At 42.1% G+C, this 21,280-nt stretch overlaps 1 protein-coding gene across 1 annotated transcript in view; it reads right to left on the reverse strand.

Annotated features, from left to right (window-relative positions):
* The window catches only part of imp3 (IMP U3 small nucleolar ribonucleoprotein 3), a 222,851-nt gene that overhangs the window by 64,406 nt on the left and 137,165 nt on the right, over positions 1 to 21,280 (reverse strand). The window contains exon 5 of the mRNA XM_063064874.1: positions 8,472 to 8,523. Coding sequence (XP_062920944.1) covers positions 8,472 to 8,523 — 52 coding nt within the window. The remainder of the gene's footprint in view (positions 1 to 8,471; positions 8,524 to 21,280) is intronic.

Genomic DNA, 21,280 nt, shown 5'->3' on the forward strand with positions numbered 1-21,280 from the left:
GTATAGGAGCAGGGATGTGATGTTGAGGCTCTATAAGGCGCTGGTGAGACCTCACTTGGAGTACTGTAGGCAGTTTTGGTCTCCTTATATAAGAAAGGATGTGCTGACGTTGGAGAAGGTACAGAGAAGATTCACTAGAATGATTCCGGGAATGAGAGGGTTAACATATGAAGAACATTTGTTTGCTCTTGGACTGTATTCCTTGGCGTTTAGAAGAATGAGGGGAGACCTCATAGAAACATTTCGAATGTTGAAAGGCATGGACAGAGTGGATGTGGCAAAGTTGTTTCCCATGATGGGGGAGTCTAGTACGAGAAGGCATGACTTAAGGATTGAAGGGTGCCCATTCAGAACAGAAATGCGAAAAAATTTTTTTAGTCAGAGGGTGGTGAATCTATGGAATTTGTTGCCACGGGCAGCAGTGGAGGCCGAGTCATTGGGTGTATTTAAAGCAGAGATTGATAGGTATCTGAGTAGCCAGGGCATCAAAAGTTATGGTGAGAAGGCGGGGAAGTGGGACTAAATGGGAGAATGGATCAGCTCATGATAAAATGGCAGAGCAGACTCGATGGGCCGAATGGCCGACTTCTGCCCCTTTGTCTTATGGTCTTATGGTCTAAAAGCTCATGCATACAAAGTCGCCAAGAGTAGTGGGAGACAAAGATTGGGAAAACTTTATAAAAGCAACAAAGACCACTAAGCATGCAATAAAGAAAGGGAAGCCAGATTATGAAAATAAACTAGCACAAAATATAAAAATGGATAGTAAAAGTTTTTATAATTTTATAAAGCGGAAAAGGGTGGCCAAAGAGAACGTAGGTCCCTTGGAGGAAGAAGGTGGAATTGATATTGGGTAATGAGGAAATGGTTGAGGCTTTGAATGATGATTTTGTGTCAGTCTTCACGGCGGAGGCCACATCTAGCATGTCAAACAGAGATTATATGGATGCAATGGGAAGTGAGGACCTCGATACAACAGCTATCACTAAAGAGGTAGTGCTGAGTAAACTTGTGGGCCTGAAGATAGTCAAGTCTCCTGGTCCTGATGGAATGCATCCCAGGGTACTGAAAGAAATGGCAAAAGTTATAGTTGAGGCTTTGGTGATCATTTACCAAAATTCTCTCAACCCTTGGCAGGTCTCAGCTGATCGGAAGACAGGAAGTGTCACGCCACTGTTCAAAAAAGAATGTAGGCAAAAGCAGGTAACTATAGGCCAATTAATTTAACATCTGTAGTTGGGAAAATGCTTGAAGCTATCATTAAAGAAATAGCGAGGCTCCTGGAAAGAAATGGATCCATCGGGCAGACACAGCATAGATTCAACAAAGGCAGGTCCTGTTTGACAAACTTACTGGAGTTCTTTGAGGATATAACGAGCGCAGTGGATAGAGGGGAACAGATGGACTTAATTTACTTGAATTTCCAGAAGGCATTCGATAAAGTGTCACATAAAAGACTTACACAGTATCTGTAAGCTAAGGATGCATAGATTTGGGGATGATATATTAGGATGGATAGAGAATTGTTTAGTTAATAGAAAGCGAAGAGTTGGGATACATGGGTGCTACTCTAATTGGCATTCAGTATGCCACAGGGGTCAGTGCTGGGCCCACAACTGTTCACGGCATACATTATTGATCTGGAAGAAGGGACCGAATGTAGTGCATCCAAGTTTGTTGATGACACTAAATAAAGTGGAAAGGTAAATTGTGCAGAAGATACAGAGAGTTTGCAGAGAGATATAGATAGGTTAAGTGAGTGGGCAAGGGTCCGGCAGATAGCGTACTGTACAATATTGGTAAATGCGAGCTCTTCCACTTTGGAAGGAAAAATGAAAGAGCAGATGATTATTTATAGCAAAAAATAGCAGCATGCTGCTGTGCAAAAGGACTTGGGAGTGTTTGTTTATGAATCACAAAAGGTTGGTTTGCAGGTGCAGCAAGCTATCATGAAGGTAAATGGAATGTTGGCCTTCATTCCTAGAGGGATTGAATTTAAGAGCAGGGAGGTTATGCTGCAACTGTACAGTGTACTGGTGAGGCCACACCTGCGTGCAGTTCTGGTCTCCTTACTTGAGGAAGGATGTACTAGCTTTGGCGACAATGCAGAGGAAGTCCTCCAGGTTGATTTCATAGATAAGGGGGTTAGACTATGAGGAGAGATCGAGTTGCCTAGGACTGTACTCGCTGGAATTCAGAAGAATGAGGAGATCTGATAGAAACATATTAAAAGGATAGATAAGATACAGGTAGGAAAGTTGTTTCCACTGGTACGTGAGACTAGAACTAGGGGACATAGCCTCAAGATTAGGACAGAGATGAGGAGGAACTGCTTTTCCCAAAGAGTGGTTATCCTGTGGAATTTTCTGCCTAATGAAGCAGTGGAGGCTACCTCAGTAAAAATTTAATAATATTTTTCTTTTTTTTTCTTTTACAAAAAAGGTTTATACAGTGCAAAACAAACATATCAAATGTACAGTTCATAACAGTTAAGGAAAAGCACCCATAGTAGAATCGTATAAAGTTAGTTACCACCCCACCCTCCCACTACCCAACTCCAAGCCAACCTTACGATATATAGAAAAGTTAATCAGAACTTTTATCACCACAGAGCTGTATTTATAAAAAGGAGGTATATTGCCGACTACAGTAAATATATTTAAGACAAGGTTGGATAGATTTTTGCATAGTAAGGGAATTGAAGGTTGTAGGGAAACGCAGGTTGGTGGAGATGAGTCCATGGCCAGATCAGCCATAAACATAGAATGGCGCAGTGGGCTTGATGGGGCAGATGGCCTACTGCTGCTCTCATTTCTTACGCAAGGAATTGGCCACATTCAAACCCGTGACCACTCACCTTGAGTCTAGTGCAGACACCACTGCACCACTGGCCGGCTAGTTTTAAGTATATAACTCAAACCTAATGTCTTTGGGAAGATGGTGGTGAACTAGCTTTTTGAACTATTGCAGTGTTTCTGGTGAAACTACTCTAATAGATATGTGAAGGCACTCCAAGATGTTTGGCTTCGTGTCAATGGAACAATTCTGCAGATGGTGAAAACCTTGTGCAGCACACATAAAATGCTAGAAGAATTCAGCAAGTTAGGTAGCAACTATGGAGGGAAATAAACAGCTGATGTTTCAGGTCAAGAGCCTTCTTCAGGACTGCTCTCTCTTTTACCTGTTCCAACGAAGAAGTGTTTCAGTTCACTCCACATATCCTTCTAGGTAATAGCAGATAATTTAGATGGATCTCCAAAAATAAAAGGACACATTAGAACGCCTCAGAAATTCACCTCACCTCCTCTTCTCAGGCAAATGTCTCAAAAGAATCTCAAGTGCAAACAGTAGACTGTTGACAGATGGGCGGATTTGTAAATACTTAATCTCAAGCTCACAGCAAGCAAAGCGGCAATCTGTTTTCAACATATGAATCAAGGGAATTGGAGGTCCCTCACCAAAAACCAGAAGCACGGCGATTAAACAGATAATGATAACACATTAAAATACAGTTTTGAATTGCACCTTTGGAAAGAATGTTATTTTATTTGACTAGCACTCCAATTCTCTTTGTATCAACTCCAGGAGAATACAAGGATTAGACCTCCACCATTCAAGTTAGCTTGCACTTTGAATATGGGTGAATGCATGTTCTTGTACTTGTTCCATTATTGTCACTCACCAACCTACTGCATCCTACTACAGCACATTATGAATAAAATTTACCTACAAAGCTGATATTTTGTCCCTTCTCAGTTCAGGGAGTGCCACCAGGCAGCAGAAAACATTACATTTTAAAAAGAAAACTGAAAGCCATGTTAGAAAGCCCTTGCGCAAATATAATGATCCAATTACTTTGGCAAGTCCCAATCCAAACAAACTAATAACAAAATTTATGAAATATTAATTGTTCATGAACTGATAATGTTTTGATCCCATTCCAGTATTCGCTTGGCAAATCCCAGAGATCTATTATGTATATTCTTCAACCTAATTATGTCAGTCATATTTTCTTGCTATTCTGTGATTGCATTTTTGACTGCTTGTGGGTGAAGAGCAAGAGGATCAGGTAGTGCCTCAGCAAAATTAGCTACAATCAAGCTGAGCAACACACATAAAATGCTGGAGGAAGTCAGCAGGGCAGGCAGCATCTATGGGAAAGAGTATAGTCGATGTTTTGGGCCGAAACCCCTCAACAAGATTGTTTGTTTACAATCAAGCTGCCAGACTTTCATTATGAGGTCTTACATTAGGTGTCTATGATGACAAAATACCCAAGGTAGTTTACCATCATCAAGACTTAGGTCAAGCACAATGGCTTTGGAAAGAGTGAGGAAGTCCAAAAGCCAATCAAGATATTGCAAGCTTGTGATTTTGTCACAAGCCTCTTCACAAATATATTCCTCACTACCACCTGTTCTGAATTTGAAGTACAAACTGTGGAAAATGGATTGACCACATGTTAATTCATTTACTCGGTCTAAAGTACAAGCAATACATAGTTACCTACTCTGAAAATGCTATATTGAAATGGTAGCTTTAGTGGAAGAGTTTATGCTGCTGTAAATGCTTGAAAGAAAATGTATCTTAAGGTAGTATATGGTGACATATACATACTGCCATAATTAATTCGCTTTGACTTTTTAAAGATCTATTCAACAGGCCAAAGAGAAGGAATTGAGTTGTAACACACCTTAATTATTTAATGCAAAAAGCTGCACAAATTTGTCTGTTTTAAGAATGGAAACCCAATCTTCACACAGAGTATTAAATAGCACATGGCACCAAAAGTGTCCATGTAATCTCCACCATCAACTAGGTAGTCCAGAATAGCAGTTCAAAGTCAGGGTTGCTTCTGAGTGCAACACTGGTATCTTCAGCATGGGTCCTATGCCTGGAAAGCTGATTGCCCACCCAATCATTGCTGCTCCAGCCTCAAAGGAGCATGACCTTGACTGACTCTCTGACATTGTTTGCTAGTAGAGAAATTCAGCAGCTGTACACTATAGACATCTGTCAATTTAAGACAGAGATGGGGTGTTTAAACTCATTCCATACTCTTCCAGCTGTTAAGACAATAGAGATTTTCATTCCAAACAAATGGAGTTTAAATCCAAATCAGAAAGAAGATAAAGTTCCAACATATTAAGCTCTCTCTCATCTCCCTTTATTCAAGACTAAGTCATTTTTTCCAATTAATAGAGTCACAAATGTCTGTACTTCTTTACAAATCAGCACTTGCAATTCAAATGTCAGGGGTTTTAGCATTGGTGATGCGGATTTCAAATGTGTTTCTTAAATTATTTCAGTGAAGAATTCCATGAACTGTTTCTTTGTTAATGGTGCCAACCATGTGGGAATTTGGAGAGGTTGAATCAACTTCACCACAAAAAAATGTAAAAGACCAGAGGGAAAACAGTTTGTCGTGCTTGAGAAAGCCACACTGACCCAAAACCCCACCCACTCTTCTCAAACATTTTTTAAAACAGTGAACTGTACTTAATACGAAACAGACCACTTGTTGTTTATTGTTCTACTCAGTGGAGGATACTGACAACTAGTTAACGATGCACAAAAATAAACTGTCAAATCTTACCTACAATCATTGCATTGAAATTACAAGAATTTGTACTTATGTTTCACAAACATGAGAAAATCTGCAAATGCTAGAAATCCAAAGGAACATACACAAAGTGCTGGATGGATTCAGCAGGCCAGGCAGCATCTATGGAAAAGAGTAAACAGTCTTTCAGGTCAAGAGCCTTCACCAAGTCTCGGCCCGAAACCCGTTGACTGTTTACTCTTTTCCACAGATGCTGCCTGGCCTGCTGAGTTCCTCCAGCACTTTGTGTGGGTTGTACTTATGTTTGTTTGCTTCTCATCCACAAGCATCTTCATCATGCTCACTGAACCTTCAATATTCATATCTACCTTCATTTGTACTACTTAGGGGTAGAAGCTGGCTTGAATATTCCCCTGATTATAAAATGAACAACATCTCCCTCAGGTAGTCTATCAGAGTCAAGGGTGACAAGATCTTTGGTCCTTATGGGGACAATGTGGACATGGAAGGGGCTCCAAGACTGCCTACAGGTGAGGCAAGAGGTAATCTACAGAGTACTACTCCTACCATTTGCAGTAGAAGTTTATAAAATCATGAGGGGCATAGACAGCGGCTAGCATCACAGGATAGGAATCTAAAGTTAGACAGCATAGGTTTAAGGTGAGAGGGGAAAAGATTTAAAAGGGGACCTAAGAGGGCATCTTTCTCACCCCCTTCCAAAGATCTGGAAGTGGTAAAGATGGGTACAGTAACAATGTTTAACAGGCATTTCAAAATATACATAGGCAGGAACAATTTAGAATATGGACCAAATGCAGGCAAATGAGTTCAAGAAGCTAATTGGTCAACATGGATGAGACAGGCCGAAAGGCCTTTTCTTCCCCCCCCCCCCCCCGTGCAGTATAACTATGACATGAGAATTTCTTGTTCTTGACTGTTATATTTAAAGCAGTCAGGGCCAAATCCAACATTCAGTCTGTTTTGACATATCATGGGCCAGTATTCCTTTACATGTGTAGAAATGTATATTTTTCCAAAGAAAGTTTAAGAATAATTTTCATGGAGCCAAGGAACACTTTCTCCTCTGTCCACCTGAAATCTTAGACACAAGCTATATAGCCTGCCAATCAAGGGCCTCTGATTGTAAATACAATTTTATGCCGAGGATGATGGTTTGGGAGAGGACACTGATATTGGTTCAGTGTCTCACCAGTGGATTTCAAAGATTTTGCAGAGATAGCACTGGTCATTTCTCTCTAGTACTTGATATGCCTGCCTTAAATTCCTGTCTCAGGAGCACACCGGATCGGTAGAGTCTGGAGGCCAGGAGCAATGTGGCAGTTTGACATCTGATTGCAAGGAAAGTAGCAAGCAAATTAGACAACTGTTGTTACTTTATCTAATGTCATTAAAAACATTTAACATTTCTGACAGATTAGTTTTTTTTGATTCTGCAGTAGATTATGAGATGGAGATGTTTGTCCTGTCCCAGGATATCAATAATACTGACACAGTACTCCTGCTCCCATTCGCAAAATGGGTCCGATTAGGATCGTACAATAAGGACATTAAGGATGAGGTATCTTCCATACCGGGTGGGCGGAGGGGGGAAAGAGAGACATCAGCCCTCACCATCCAGGTTTGCACATGAAAATACCACCTTGCCAGGTAGCAACAAAGGACAGGAAACGGGTTTGTTTCAAGCAACACACATAAAAGTTGCTGGTGAACGCAGCAGGCCAGGCAGCATCTCTAGGAAGAGGTACAGTCGACGTTTCAGGCCGAGACCCTTCGCCAGGACTAACTGAAGGAAGAGCTAGTAAGAGATTTGAAAGTGGTGGGGGGGGGGGAGATCCGAAATGATAGGAGAAGACAGGAAGGGGAGGGATGGAGCCAAGAGCTGGACAGTTGATTGGCAAAAGGGATATGAGAGGATCATAGGACAGGAGGCCGAGGGAGAAAGAAAAGGGGGAGACAGAGAAACCCCAGAGGATGGGCAGGGGTATAGTGAGAGGGACAGAGGGAGAAAAAGGAGAGAGAAAATCTCTTACTAGTTCTTTCAGTTAGTCCTGATGAAGGGTCTCGGCCCGAAACATCGACTACACCTCTTCCTACAGATGCTGCCTGGCCTGCTGCGTTCACCAGCAACTTTCATGTGTGTTGCTTGAAATTCCAGCATCTGCAGATTTCCTCGTGTTTGCATTTTTAAAAACGGGTTTTTGTGGACGATCATTGTCTTTCCATGATCACGACTGTATCTGGCAAATTTTTCTACAGAAGTGGTTTGCCATTGCCTTATGCTGGGCAGTGTCTTTTCAAGACGGGTGATGTGAGCCATTTTCAATGCTCTTCAGAGATTGTCTGCCTGGCGCCAGTCGCATAACCAGGACTTGCAATGTGCACCAGCCACTCATACGACCATCCCATGGTTTTGCATGAGCCCTACTGGAGCCCTCTTTTGGAGTAAGTGTATCTCCACCTGACCACCATAGTTTACTGAATCATTAAAGATAAACATCCAGAAAAAGTGAAGAGAGCAAAACCATATAGTGCCAAATAATATTTAGTCCAAACTGTTGAAAGGTGGCACACTGGGCAGAATTCTCTTCCGTCTTTGGTGACCAGAAGGTCCCACTTTACTATCTGTTTACAGCTTTATATAACTACAGCATACTGAAACTTACAATGATAACAATGGCTTTGACTGAAATTATCAAACAAAAGGATTATAAAGAAAACAAACTGATTTCTACAATAATTTCTACAATTGATTTGTTTTTGAGGCCTGATTGCATGGGTACCCATTAAAATTTAAGGAAATAGCAGCATGCAATAATGGGAAAGGCTTTAAGACCAAAGAAATATTGTGTCTAGAAAGTCCAAGGCCAAATGAAAGATGACCACTTACCTTGTCACTAAGAAAGCTGGATCAGTTACAACTTCTGGTCCAATTCGTATATCTGATATGGCGAGTTATGGAAGCTTCATATTTGCATTTCAAAACTGTACAATAGTTGGTGTGTATTTAATATTCCAGTAATATTACAATTATATTCTTAGATTAAGCATTGTTTATTTAAATAATTTATTACAGGTTATATGCAAAAATAAGTGAACTGCATACATCATGACCACACCACATGGTATGTGCACGCCTCACTGAGTAAAACATGAAGTTAGACTCACATTCTAGACTCTCGTTTCCCCCCACCCCCAAAGTAGTTTTTAAATTTTGTTTTAGAGTTACAAAACAGAACAACAAACTATCATGTTGTCCTGACTTAGCTTGTGCAGCTTCGCATCTGGTACAGTTTTATTTAATTATTCCTCTGGTTCACGACTTCAGTATTTGTTTACTGAAAGGAAAACAATAACAATCCCTGAAACAGATCAAAATTCTAAAACATGATACAAAAGAAACAACTTTGATTTGACTAGGTAACAAATTATTATTTCGCAACTTAACCATACTATTCCACACATCTGAGCTAAATGATAAAGCACAGGAGCATCTCAAGACTGATTTTTTTACCCCTGAAAAAGGAGATGCATTGTGTGATTGATTGGTCCCACAAGTAACTTAGCAAATTAGGATTACAATTGCATCTCCAGTTCAAAGAATCTTATCTTCTATTTTGAACTGTACCCATTACTTATTAACTTCTCAGACAGTCTCTTGGGGTTGAGGATGCCTTTCTTCCATTCCCGCTTGGAGAGTGGAAGATGCCTCTGCACAAGAGTTCATCGTATACATGTGGACCACCACACAGTTCTGATAGTGAGATATTGCTCCATGGGCAACATCCATAACCAGGCTCTGGGTACAGACTTTACATGACCCACGTACTTAGTCACACATAATTGTATGGTTACGCACAGATAGACAGTGACACCCATCCACAATGACCCAGCATTGAAAAAGTTTAATCACAATGGATAAAACAGCATGTACCCAACAGTATTTATGTCTGGTAAATGGAATCTGAATTGTACTTTTTCTACTCACTTCTGTTACAAATAGGAGCAAAGACATGACTTCGGACCACAATTTTCAGTTTGGTGATAAAATGATAGATATTGCAAGTTGTTCATTAGAAAACACACAATTTCCTTTCAGACAGTCCTTTAGCTTAACAATGAATTAGATTCACTGCTGTATTCTGAGTTCTCAGATGGTAATAAGACTAATGTCAGAACTACATCACAATGGGGTAGGTCACATTGTAGGCAGTGCACTCCTTGTGCAGGGCAGCAGTGGCCTCACAATACACAGTCTTATGGTTCTTCAAGCCATGACAAAACCCTATCTTCAGTCAAGGGAGAGAAACTCCTGGGAGCCACCAGCAATGTCACATTCTCAGGATGGCTTCACCTCCTCTGACTATTTACTGTGTCCCATACCCATTCCAGAAGAAAATCCAGACTGCATCAAGAATTCAACAGCATTTTTGATTAAAAGTAACCCTCATTTTGACAAAGTTGTAAGATCGAAGACTGTTAATACTAACCAACAGTATTTAGTTAGTAGTATGCCAATTGCTTTGTTTTTACTGATTAAAAGCAAGCAGTATAAAGTCCTGTAGCAACAAAACTAGTCTTGGTTCAGTGAGAGGACGAGGAGTCAGTTTAACACTGTAACAGTACTGAATTGCTGAGAAACATTCTGGAGAAATTGTTGGTAATTGAACCCTTCAGACTCATCGCTCATCTCTTTACTTCAGCATTCCCACAGAAGTCAAAAACATGCCTACTGCTGGATTTAAATGTAGCATCATTCAAGCTTTTGGCATCAGCCTCCTCTTTAGCCTCTGAAATTCAGAAGCAGCAATTCAGATTATCCTCGTTTTAAAGTCAAGTTATCTGCACACCAACATCTGCCTAAACACTGTGGCAGAGTTGTGAAAGAGGACATTTATATAGGCATCTGTTAGTCTCGTGAGACCATGGATTTGCGCCTTGGAAGGTTTCCAGGGCGCAGGCCTGGGCAAGGTTGTATGGAAGACCAGCAGTTACCCACGCTGCAAGTCTCCCCTCTCCACGCCACCGATGTTGTCCAAGGGAAGGGCATTAGGACCCATACAACTTGGCACCAGTGTCATTGCAGAGCAATGTGTGGTTAAGTGCCTTGCTCAAGGACCCAACACGATACCTCAGCCAAGGCTCAAACTAGCGACCTTCAGATCACTAGATGAATGCCTTAACCACTTGGCCACACGCCAACACTAAGAGGAGATTACAGTCTGGTTAGGGGTAGAATCAACCACTGAAGCTGGCAGAGCATCACATCCCACCCAATGGCAGTGACTCTTGCCTGCTATCATATACTAAAAAAAAAGCAATAATACAAGTCTTTTAGAAGTTGGAAGAATATCTGCTAAATAGCAGTTCCAAAATTCTTAATATAATAATAATCCTGTGTATGCAACAGTGAGACACATTTCACAAGAACAAAAAGAAAATTAAACTCAGGCAATTCCATGAAAGGAGAAAATAAAACATTCCAAGAAACAAATACAGGAGTGGCTTGAATTCTCCGCAATAATCTCCACAATCAAAAACACATTATGGAAAAAGACACTTCGTCAAAATGTTGAAGGACAAAATGTGTTCGAATTGATGCAAAATTACAGAGAATCAGGATCCGGTGGATTTCAGTTAACTAGGGCAACCAATTATTTGGGACAACTTAAAAGGACAAAAACTAAATAAAGAAAACAGCTGGCATTCCCTCGTTTATTTGGGATACTATGCCCCTTAATAGGGACAGGAGGCTGCAGCCTAACAGTTTCTAACTTGTGTCAATAATGTGACCTTGCGTAGCCATTAGACACTACACTGTGCTCAGAGTGAACTTTTTAAATACCATTAGTTGCATGTGTTTCTGTTCAAAAAAGTGATTTTTGCCACTGATAGTTAGCGAGAAATAAACTGGAAGACAATTTTAAACTGCTTTGCTCACTGCGGTTTCAAGCATTCTGGCTTGGAGACGTCAGAAACAGCCATAAGTGAAAGCGAATCGATTTCACGACCTCAACAAATTAGGAACCACAATGAATTTGAAGGTATGAACAATCATCATCTTCAGTGTTACAATGGAAATGAAAATTTGGAGGATGCAATCATCGAAAGCAATCTATGGAGGCAGACCATTATCTGTAGATGGTGTCTGCACTGATTTTGTTCATTTACAGTCTATCAAAAGAACACGGCAGCGTGCACTGAGTGATTCCTCCACCAGTAACTATTGAGAACTATTATGCATTTTTAGTATCGCAGCAGTATTGATAGTTTTAACTTGTTCTGTACTTCATTTAAATCCATTATTTATTACTCAGTTAAATCATAGCTTTTCTTTTTTTTAAATATATTTTTAACTATTTCCACGAAACTTTGGCTAATTGATGCAGTTGGTGAGTTAAGCCAAAATGTAGTGATCCGAATGTGTCCCAATTAACCAGAAGCTACTGTATTTGGAAAAAAGCATTATCGTTTATCCTCCATTACCAGTACTTGTTATCCTACCCTTAAATTTTGGTTTGCGTGTACCAGCCCAACCACTTATTCTGGCAGTTTACATTCTCACCATCTTCTGCATGAAAATGTTGCCCTTCTCACCCTAAATCTAAGTCCACAAGCTTAGGTTCCTCTACCTCGGGAAAAAGATTTGTTTCTGCCTCTCACAATTTTAAAGACTTCTATGAAGCCACCCCTCAGTCACCTACGTTACAAGGAATTAACACCTAGCCTGGCCAACCTCTCCCCATAATACCCTCATTCTTTCAGCACTCTTTCCAGTTTAGCCTAGTCTTTTCTCTGACAGGGTGACCAAAACTATAGATAGAACTCCAAGTACAGCCTCAACAACAACTTGTACACTACAACAAACATCTGATCCCCTATAGTCAATGCTCTGACTGATGCCGAAGGCCATTATCCTAAACACCTTTGGCATCACCTTGCCTACCTGTGGCACCATTTTCAACAAAATATGCAGTTGTATTCCAGTTCTTCTGTTCCATTACGCTGCCTGGTCCCTGATGACACACACTATGAACCCACAAAATGCTGGAGGAACTCAGCAGGCCAGGCAGCACCTGTGGAAGAGTACAGTCGATGTTGTTTCGGGCCAAGACCCCTCAGAAGGACTGAAGAAAAAAAAAAGATGAGGAGCAGATTTCAAAGGTAGGGGGAGGAAAGGGAGAAACACAAGGTGACAGGTGAAACCAGGAGGAGGAGGGGTGAAGTGAAGAGCTGGTATGTTGATTGGTGAAAGAATCAGGGCTGGAGAAGGGGAAAATCTAATAGGAGAGGATAAAAGGTCATGGAAGAATGAAAAGGGGCGAGGAGCAGCAAAGAAGGCAATGGGCAATGAGATAAGATGAGAGAGGGAAAAGGGGATGGGAAATGGTGAGGGTGGGGGGGGGTGGGGGTAGAATTGCCAGAAGTTTGAGAAATCAATATTCATGCCATCAGGTTGGAGGCTACGCAAATGGAACATAAGGAATTGTCCCTCCAACCTAAGTGTGGCCTCATATGGCCTCTTCTACTGTCATGATGAGGCCACACTCAGGTTGGAAGAGCAACATTCCCACTTTCCATTCCACTTCCAATATGTCAATATATGGCCTCCTCCACTGTCATGATATTGACATATTGGAATGGGAATGGGAAGTGGAATTAAAATGGGAGGCCACGGAGAAATCCTGCTTTTTCTGGCAGATGGAGTGTAGGTGCTTGGTGAAGTGGTCTCCCAATCTACATCGGGTCTCACTGATATACAGGAGGGAACACTGGGAACACCAGTCACAGTTTATGACCCCAAAAGACTCACAGGTGAAGTGTCACCTCACCTGGAAGGACTGTTTAGGTCCCTGAATGGTAGTGGAGGAAGTGGTGTGGGCACTTGCTCCACTTTTGCAAGGATATGTGCAAGGAGGGAGATCAGTGGGGAGGGACAAAAGGACATGGGTCAAGTAGGGAGTGATCCCTGTGTAAAGTAGAAAGTGGTGGGGGGGGATGGTGGTGGGGGGGCAGGAAAGATCTGCTTGGTGGTGGGATCCGTTGGAGATGACAGAAGTTACGGAGAATTATGTGCTAGGCGTGGCTGGTGGGGTGCTAGATGAGGACAAGAGGAACCCTATCCCCAGTAGGGTAGCGGGAGGATGGGGTGAGAGCAGACATACATAAAATGGAAGAGATGCGGTTGAGGACAGTGTTGATGGTGGAGGAAAGGAAGCCCCTTTCTTTGAAGAAGGAAGACATCTCCTTCATTCGAGAATGAAAAGCCTTATCCTGAGAGCAGATGCGGCGGAGACAGAGGAATTGAGATAAGGGGATGGCATTTTTACAGGTAACAGGGTGGGAGGAGGTATAGTCCAGGTAACCGTGAGAGTCCGTGAGTTTATAATAGACATCAGCAGATAAGCTGTCTCCAGAGACAGAGACAGGGAGACCAAGAAAGTGGTGTTGGAAATGGATCAGGTAAATTTGAGGGCAGGCTGGAAGTAGAAGCCAAGTGGATGAAGTCGACGCACTCCACATGGGTGTAGGAAGCAGCACCAATGCAGACGATGTACAATAAAATGTACACTATTTGACTTTCCAAAATACATCTGTACCAAAATCCTTTTGCCACTCTTCTGCTCATTTCCCTAAATGATCAAGATCCTCCAAGTAATATATGATAAATTTCTGTGCTAACAATTTAGTGATCAAGTCTTGTGCATTCACATCCATGATCTATATAAATCACCAATACAAGGGTCCAAACACTGACTCCTGTGACACACCACTTGTTTCCAATTCCTTTCCAAGAAACAACCTGTAACCATCACCCTTTGCTTCCTCCCTCTGAGCTGATTTTAAATCCATCTAACCAAATCTCCCAAGATTCACTGGGACCCAATCTTCCAAACAAGCCCGCCATGCAGCAATCTGAAGGCCCTGGTCAACGACACCACTATTGTTGGTCAAATCAAAGGTGGTATAAAAACAACCTCTCACTCTGTATCAGCAAGACCAAGGAGATGACAATGACTTCAGGGGGAGGAGACCAGAGGTCCATGACCTTCTACATATCAGGAGATCTGAGATGGAGAAGGTCAGCAACTTTAAATTCCTCAGTGTTATCAATTCAGAGGACCTGCCCTGGTCCCAGCACACAAGTGCAACTACAAAGACAGTGCCTCTACTTTCTTAGGCTGTGAAGATTCTGCATACAACCTAAGACTTTGACAAACTTATATAGATGTGTGGTGGAGAGTATATTGACTATTGCATGATACAGAAACATCAATGCCCTTGTACAGAAAAGCCGACAAAAAGTAGTGGATATGACCCACTACTTTACATCACACGTAAAGCCCTCCCCACCGCTGAACACATCTACATGGAGCAATGCCCCAGGAAAGCAGCATCCATCATCGAAGACCCCCACCATCCAGGCCATGTTCACTTCTCAAAGTTGCTGGTGAATGCAGCTGGCCAGGCAGCATCTCTAGGAAGAGGTATAGTCGACGATTCAGGTCGAGACCCTTCTCAGCCTGAAACGTCGACTGTACCTCTTCCTAGAGATGCTGCCTGGCCTGCTGCGTTCACCAGCAACTTTGATGTCTGTTGCTTGAATTTCCAGCATCTGCAGAATTCCTGTTGTTTGCGTTATACCCACAATCAATGGACTCACTTTCAAGGACTCTTCATCTCATGTTCTCAAAATTATTGCTTATATATTTATTATTTCTTTTTCTTTCTTTTTGTATTTGCAGTTTGTTGGTGTTTTTTTTAAGTTTTTTTTGCACACTGGTTGTTTGCCCGTCCTGTTGGTCGTGGTCTTTCACTGATTCTGTTGCATTTCTTTCATTTACTATGATGGCGCACAAGAGAAAGAATCTCAGGGTTGTACATGGTGACATACGTACTTTAATAATATATTTACTTTGAACTTTGACGATCCAGTGCCCTACCCTCATCTACCCTTTTAATTTCTTCAAAGAACTAAAAGATTCGTCAAGCACAACTTTCCATATCAAGCAATTCCAGTTAAGAAATTTACAGCCTTACTAAAGAAAATTTTATTTTGGCCTAAACACGAACACATTGCATCACAGCACATCTATGGGGGAAAAAAAAAACATGGACTAATACAGGGGTCCCCAAGCTTCTTTGCACCGCGGACTGGTTTAATATTGACAATATTCTTGCGGACCGGCTGACCAAGGGGTGGTACTTAAGTTGGGTTAAACTCACCTCAACGTGTCTTTTACAGTTAGGGTTGCCAACTTTCTCACTCCCAAATAAGGGACAAAAGTAGCAGTCAAATCCCAGGACACTTTACCCCAGGGAAGACTACCATGACCATGAAGCCTTCCGCGGGCACCTGTGTGTGCATGTGTGATGTGCAGATGTGCCGATTTTTTCCCCCCACAAATTGGTTTTGCCTTCATCTTCCCAACTACACTGTACATACATTATTTCTACTTTATATTGGATGTGTATTTATCATATCCTTCCTGCTTTTACTATATGTTAGTGTTATTTATTTTCGGTGTTATGTGTTATTTGGTATGATTTGTTAGGTTATTTTTTGGGTCTGGGAACGCTCAAAAATTTTTCCTATATAAATTAATGGTAATTGCTTCTTCGCTTGACGCCATTTCGGCACGGAAGGTTTCATAGGAACGCTCTACCTTAGTGGGGGAAATACGAGACAAGGGCTGTCCCCTATGGGATAAACCAATTTAGCCCAATATACGGGATGTCCCGGCAAATACAAGACAGTTGGCAACCCTATGTTCAAGTTCAACAGTGCGTGACAGGGAAAGAGGAAAGATGCAGCTGACTCATATCGTTTCCTCACAGCCCGGTAGCACGCTTTGCGGCCCGGTACTGGTCCGCGGACCAGTGGCTGGGGACCGCTGGACTAATAGGATCATTCTGAGACCTGGCCCCGCCATGCACAGATCAAAATGGGGAACAAAATATATTTATTCACAACTGTGGCTCATCTCAACACATGTAAAATTCTAAAGCCAAAGCAATGTGCACAATGATAGGTTACCAACATCAAGTAATTTGAATCCATCATAAGGAGCAACCTCATCCTTTACAAAAACACATTTAGCCCAAAAGTACCAAGATGGAATAAATACGACACAGCAATTACTTTGCCCCATTGGAGAATCTGCTGAGCTTACTTAATGTTTGAATGGATTCATTTAGAAATCTACAGCTTGAAAGTATCATTATATTGATTAGATTGTTAAGAATGTGCTGGATGATTAATATTTGTAATGAGGAATAAAGACAGCTGAATATAAACATGCAATTAAAAACATATTCTGATAGGTTAATAAATATTAAACTACATTAGACAATGAAATTAAAACAGAAAAGCCAGAAAAGCAAAGAAATTTTTTCTGAACATTTGTAGAAGTCGCAGTGTTATCCCCTACTTTGTAAAGCTCAAGACAGCTGCAATCAATTAACAGTGACCGTGTTCATAAAGCAGTCCGCTTGGGCAATGAGTAACAATTGCTGCATTCCACTACCATTTATTGAATACTGTAGAGCCCATCTCAACTTCCTCATACATTTCACTTCCAGCACTACTTGTGACTGCTGTCAACACCATCAGGAGGGAACACTCCAAAGAAACAACTTACAATCAGCTTTCACAACATGACCTCTCTGTGCATTCATTCAGAAGCTCTGTACACAAGTCAAGCTTTCATGAAATACAGTTACAAAAGGATTTGAATTCAGATACAAATCTGACAAATTGTTCTCGTGCTGAAGGATCTCCATGTCACAATCTGCAATCAGCCCCAATCAACCTCATTGTTGCTGGTGACTTCAATCATAACTTTAAAATAGTCCTACCAGAGTTCTACTGGCATGTCAGCTTCACAACCAGAGGAGAGAGTAGACATAGACTATACTGACAATCATGCAGCCTACAAGGTTTGACGAATCAGACCACAGATCCATTTTGTTAACCCCTGCATATAGACCACTGATTAAGTGAGTTAGGCAAGTTCACAGGGAGATCAGAACCTGGCCACAAGGTGCCACCTCAGCACTGCGGGACTGATTTGAAAGTAGGGACCGGTGAATATTCAGGGAGGGGCCACCTATGAACATCATATCAACATTGATAATTACAAGGCATCAGTGAATGAGGAAAATGCACCAAGGACATTATTGTGATCAGCCGGCCAGTGGTGTAGTGGTATCCACGCTGAACTTCAAGATGAGTAGTTCCAGGTTGACATCCGGCTGGTTCCTTACATGCTTTTCATCCACACTGAATTGAATGTCGAGCCAGCAGCCCGGCCTCATAAAAAAAAACGACAAATGCTAAAGAAATGCAAGGTTGCTGCCTGATGCGCCACAAGGCAGGAAGATGATCAACCTTACTGTGATAAAATACCAGACTGCCACAGCAACCAGAAACAGGACCTAAACACTAAGTGCTTAAGCTGTTGGTAACGGATCTTATTAAATCTCACTTTCCAGCCAAATTCTCAAACCAGCCCAATGATGATGTCATTGCCTTGGCCCTCCCCTCCAACCAGTCCCACCTAGAAAACAATACCTCATAGACCAGCATGTAGTTTATCGATTTCAGCTTGGCATCTGATAGTGATCATCCTTCACAGGATACTGGGTAAACTGTCCTCATTGGGACTCAACACCCCTTTCTGTAACTGGATCTTGGACTTCTTGATGGAAAGACCTCAGTCAGTCAGAGTTGGTAGCTACATCCCAAGCTCCATCACACTAGGCACTGGTCCCCACTCCCCCCACGAAACGGTTATGTACTCAGCCTGCTGCTGACTCACGACTGCACTGCCAGATCCAGCTCAAACCGCATCATCAAGTTTGCTGATGATACAACAAAGGTTGGCCTCAGCAACAATGATGAGTCAGGATACAAGGAGGAAGCAGAGAGGCTTATCAAATGGTGCGAAAGCAACAACCCAAGTCTCAATTCGGGCAACAGAGATGATTACAGACTTGAGAAAAGCACAGATCGACTACTGTCCATTGCACATCAACAGCTCAGCCATGGAGAGTGAAGAGCACTAAGTTCCTTGCTGTGCACGTAACAGACGATCTAATCTGGACCAACAACACCTCATCAGTCAAGGCGGCAAAGCAGCATCTACACTTTGAGAAGACTGAGACGTGCGAGGCTCCCTGTGCCATTCTAACAACTTTCTACAGGAGTAGATATTCGAATATTCTATCTGGATGCATCATAGCATGGTGTGGAAGCTGCAAGGCATCAGACCACAAGATCTTACAGGCAAACACCACCAAGAGCACAACAGGGGGTCTCCCTCCTCCCCTTATTTGTGCATTTTACTAGGACAATTGTATAGCAAGGGCACAACGCACAATCCCACAATCTCTTTAACCCACTGACATCAGGAAGGAATTTCAGGAGCATCAGGACTAGGACTGCCCACCTTCGTAACAACTTCTTCCCTCAGGCTGAGACTTACAAATGAGGTCTCATCACAAGATCAGCAAGCTGTTAACCTTTGCTGTGCACTTCACATACATTTTGAATTATATTTTCATGATGTACGTGTAGTAATTTTACATGCTGTGTGTGAATTATGCATTGTAGGTGCACTGTGGTCCACAGAAACTTTGTGTCATTTAGTTGTATATATGTACAGTCAGATAACATTAAACTTGAACTTGAGATACTGCTAGAGCACATACTCAGAATATATTAAGTGATTACAAATACTTTTCTGTTTCTGTGTTTGAAAACAGGGCAGTTAACTTGCACACAGCAGCGCCTCTCAGAAATCAGGTGAAGATATGATGCCCAGTTTTAGACTCCGTGTTCTCATTGGTTGACCAGCTCATTTGCACTTTAAGTCCAACACTTTCAAAAAATGGCCATGATCCAAGTGACAGTTACTGCAGCCACCCTCTCCTCTGTCTTTGACTGCACATTTCATAGAGCTGGCGGAGGCAAACGGTGATAGATTGTTCACTGGCATGTCCACCTCTCCCCAGCCTAAACATTACATTACCAAAGTCTCTGACGCCCACAAGGCAGACACTAGGACTGGAATGAGCTACTTCCCGTTTCCCATCTCAGTTATCAGGGATTCCAAAGGGAGCACATCAGGCCTCTACTTTCTCAGCTTCCTGTGATCACACAGTCATGAACTTTCCAAACACCATGCCAAAACAGACTAAAAAAAGTATCGTTCTCACTTTCTGGGCCCACAAGAATATGCAGAGTATTCCAAAAATAGCCCATTTTCACTTGGGAACAGGACTTGCTGCATGGGAAGTTATAATTACACAGACTATAACCACTCAAGTTATGGTCTTTGTCAAAATCACATGGTTAACATTTTTTTTATATTAATTAAGCTCAGAAATGTAACCCTTCACATGCTGAACATTCCTCCATATTTTACACTACCCTTAATTCAGAAGGGATTGGTGCACACATCCTTCTCCACAATCAGACAGATCTACATGAGGCGTTGCCTCAGGAGAGCAACATCTATCAAAGATCCCCATTATCTTGGCCAGCTACCATCAGGAAGGAAATGCAGAAGCCTGAAGTCCCCCACCACCAGGTCCAAGAACTGCCATTTCTCTTCAACCGTTCAGTTCTTGAACCACCCAGCACAACCCCAATCACTGCAGTATAGCAATACTATAACCACTGATTATGGTATTCTGCAAATCTAATGCAGTGCCTTTTCACTGGCGACACACAGAAACTGAACTCCTTTTGGACTCAGGCTGAACTGCAGAGGACAGGCAGAAGTTCTGGCCCCTACACATGTAGCACACCCTGGTGCTCATGAACCAGATCCCCCAACTGTAGGTAAATAGCCCCACTGCCTTGTGGGTAGCCTCAGGAGAGACGAAGGCAATGGGAGTAAACCCTGACAGCAAATCTGGAGTGGAACCCCTGAGGCGGCTGGACGTCATTGAACATCCTTCCTGCAGCTCCTGCAGCCAAGCTGGTGCCAAATGTATTGCTTTGTAAGCTTTCCTTTGGTGAGGCAGAGAGGGGGATCTTGATAACTGGGCATCTCAGGATCTCCATACCTTCCGCCCAGGCTTGTGTTGATCATCACCACCACCACCCACTGTCCTTCAAGACAGACGGATGGCAATCACTGATTACATCACACTACTATTAACTTTAACAACAGGAATTCTGCAGATGCTGGAAATTCAAGCAACACACATCAAAGTTGCTGGTGAACGCAGCAGGCCAGGCAGCGTCTCTAGGAAGAGGTACAGTCGACGTTTCAGGCCGAGACCCTTCATCAAGTTCTGACAAAGGGTCTCAGCCTAAAACGTTGACTGTACCTCTTCCTAGAGATGCTGCCTGGCCTGCTGCATTCACCAGCAACTTTGATGTGTGTTACTATGAACTTTATCTTTTTTTGTTCTGATGATTCTGTTTCTTGTAAATATTTGTGCATAACTTATGTTTAATTTGTTTGTTCTTGTAAATGCTGCTTATCTGATGCTATTTCCCCATGATGCTGCTGTAATTTTTTCATTGCACCTGTGCATAAATGCACTTATGCAAAAGACAACTCCACTTTGAATTTGAGTACGTGTCTGTTTTGTGAGGGGGCGGGGGGGAGCAGAAGAAAGAGAAGACCCTTACAATTAATTTATTGACAACTATTCTTTGCAAAAGATTGTGTTGCTTCACAT

Source organism: Mobula hypostoma, chromosome 12, assembly GCF_963921235.1.
Source record: "Mobula hypostoma chromosome 12, sMobHyp1.1, whole genome shotgun sequence".
In the NCBI taxonomy this organism is placed as follows: Eukaryota; Metazoa; Chordata; class Chondrichthyes; order Myliobatiformes; family Myliobatidae; genus Mobula; species Mobula hypostoma.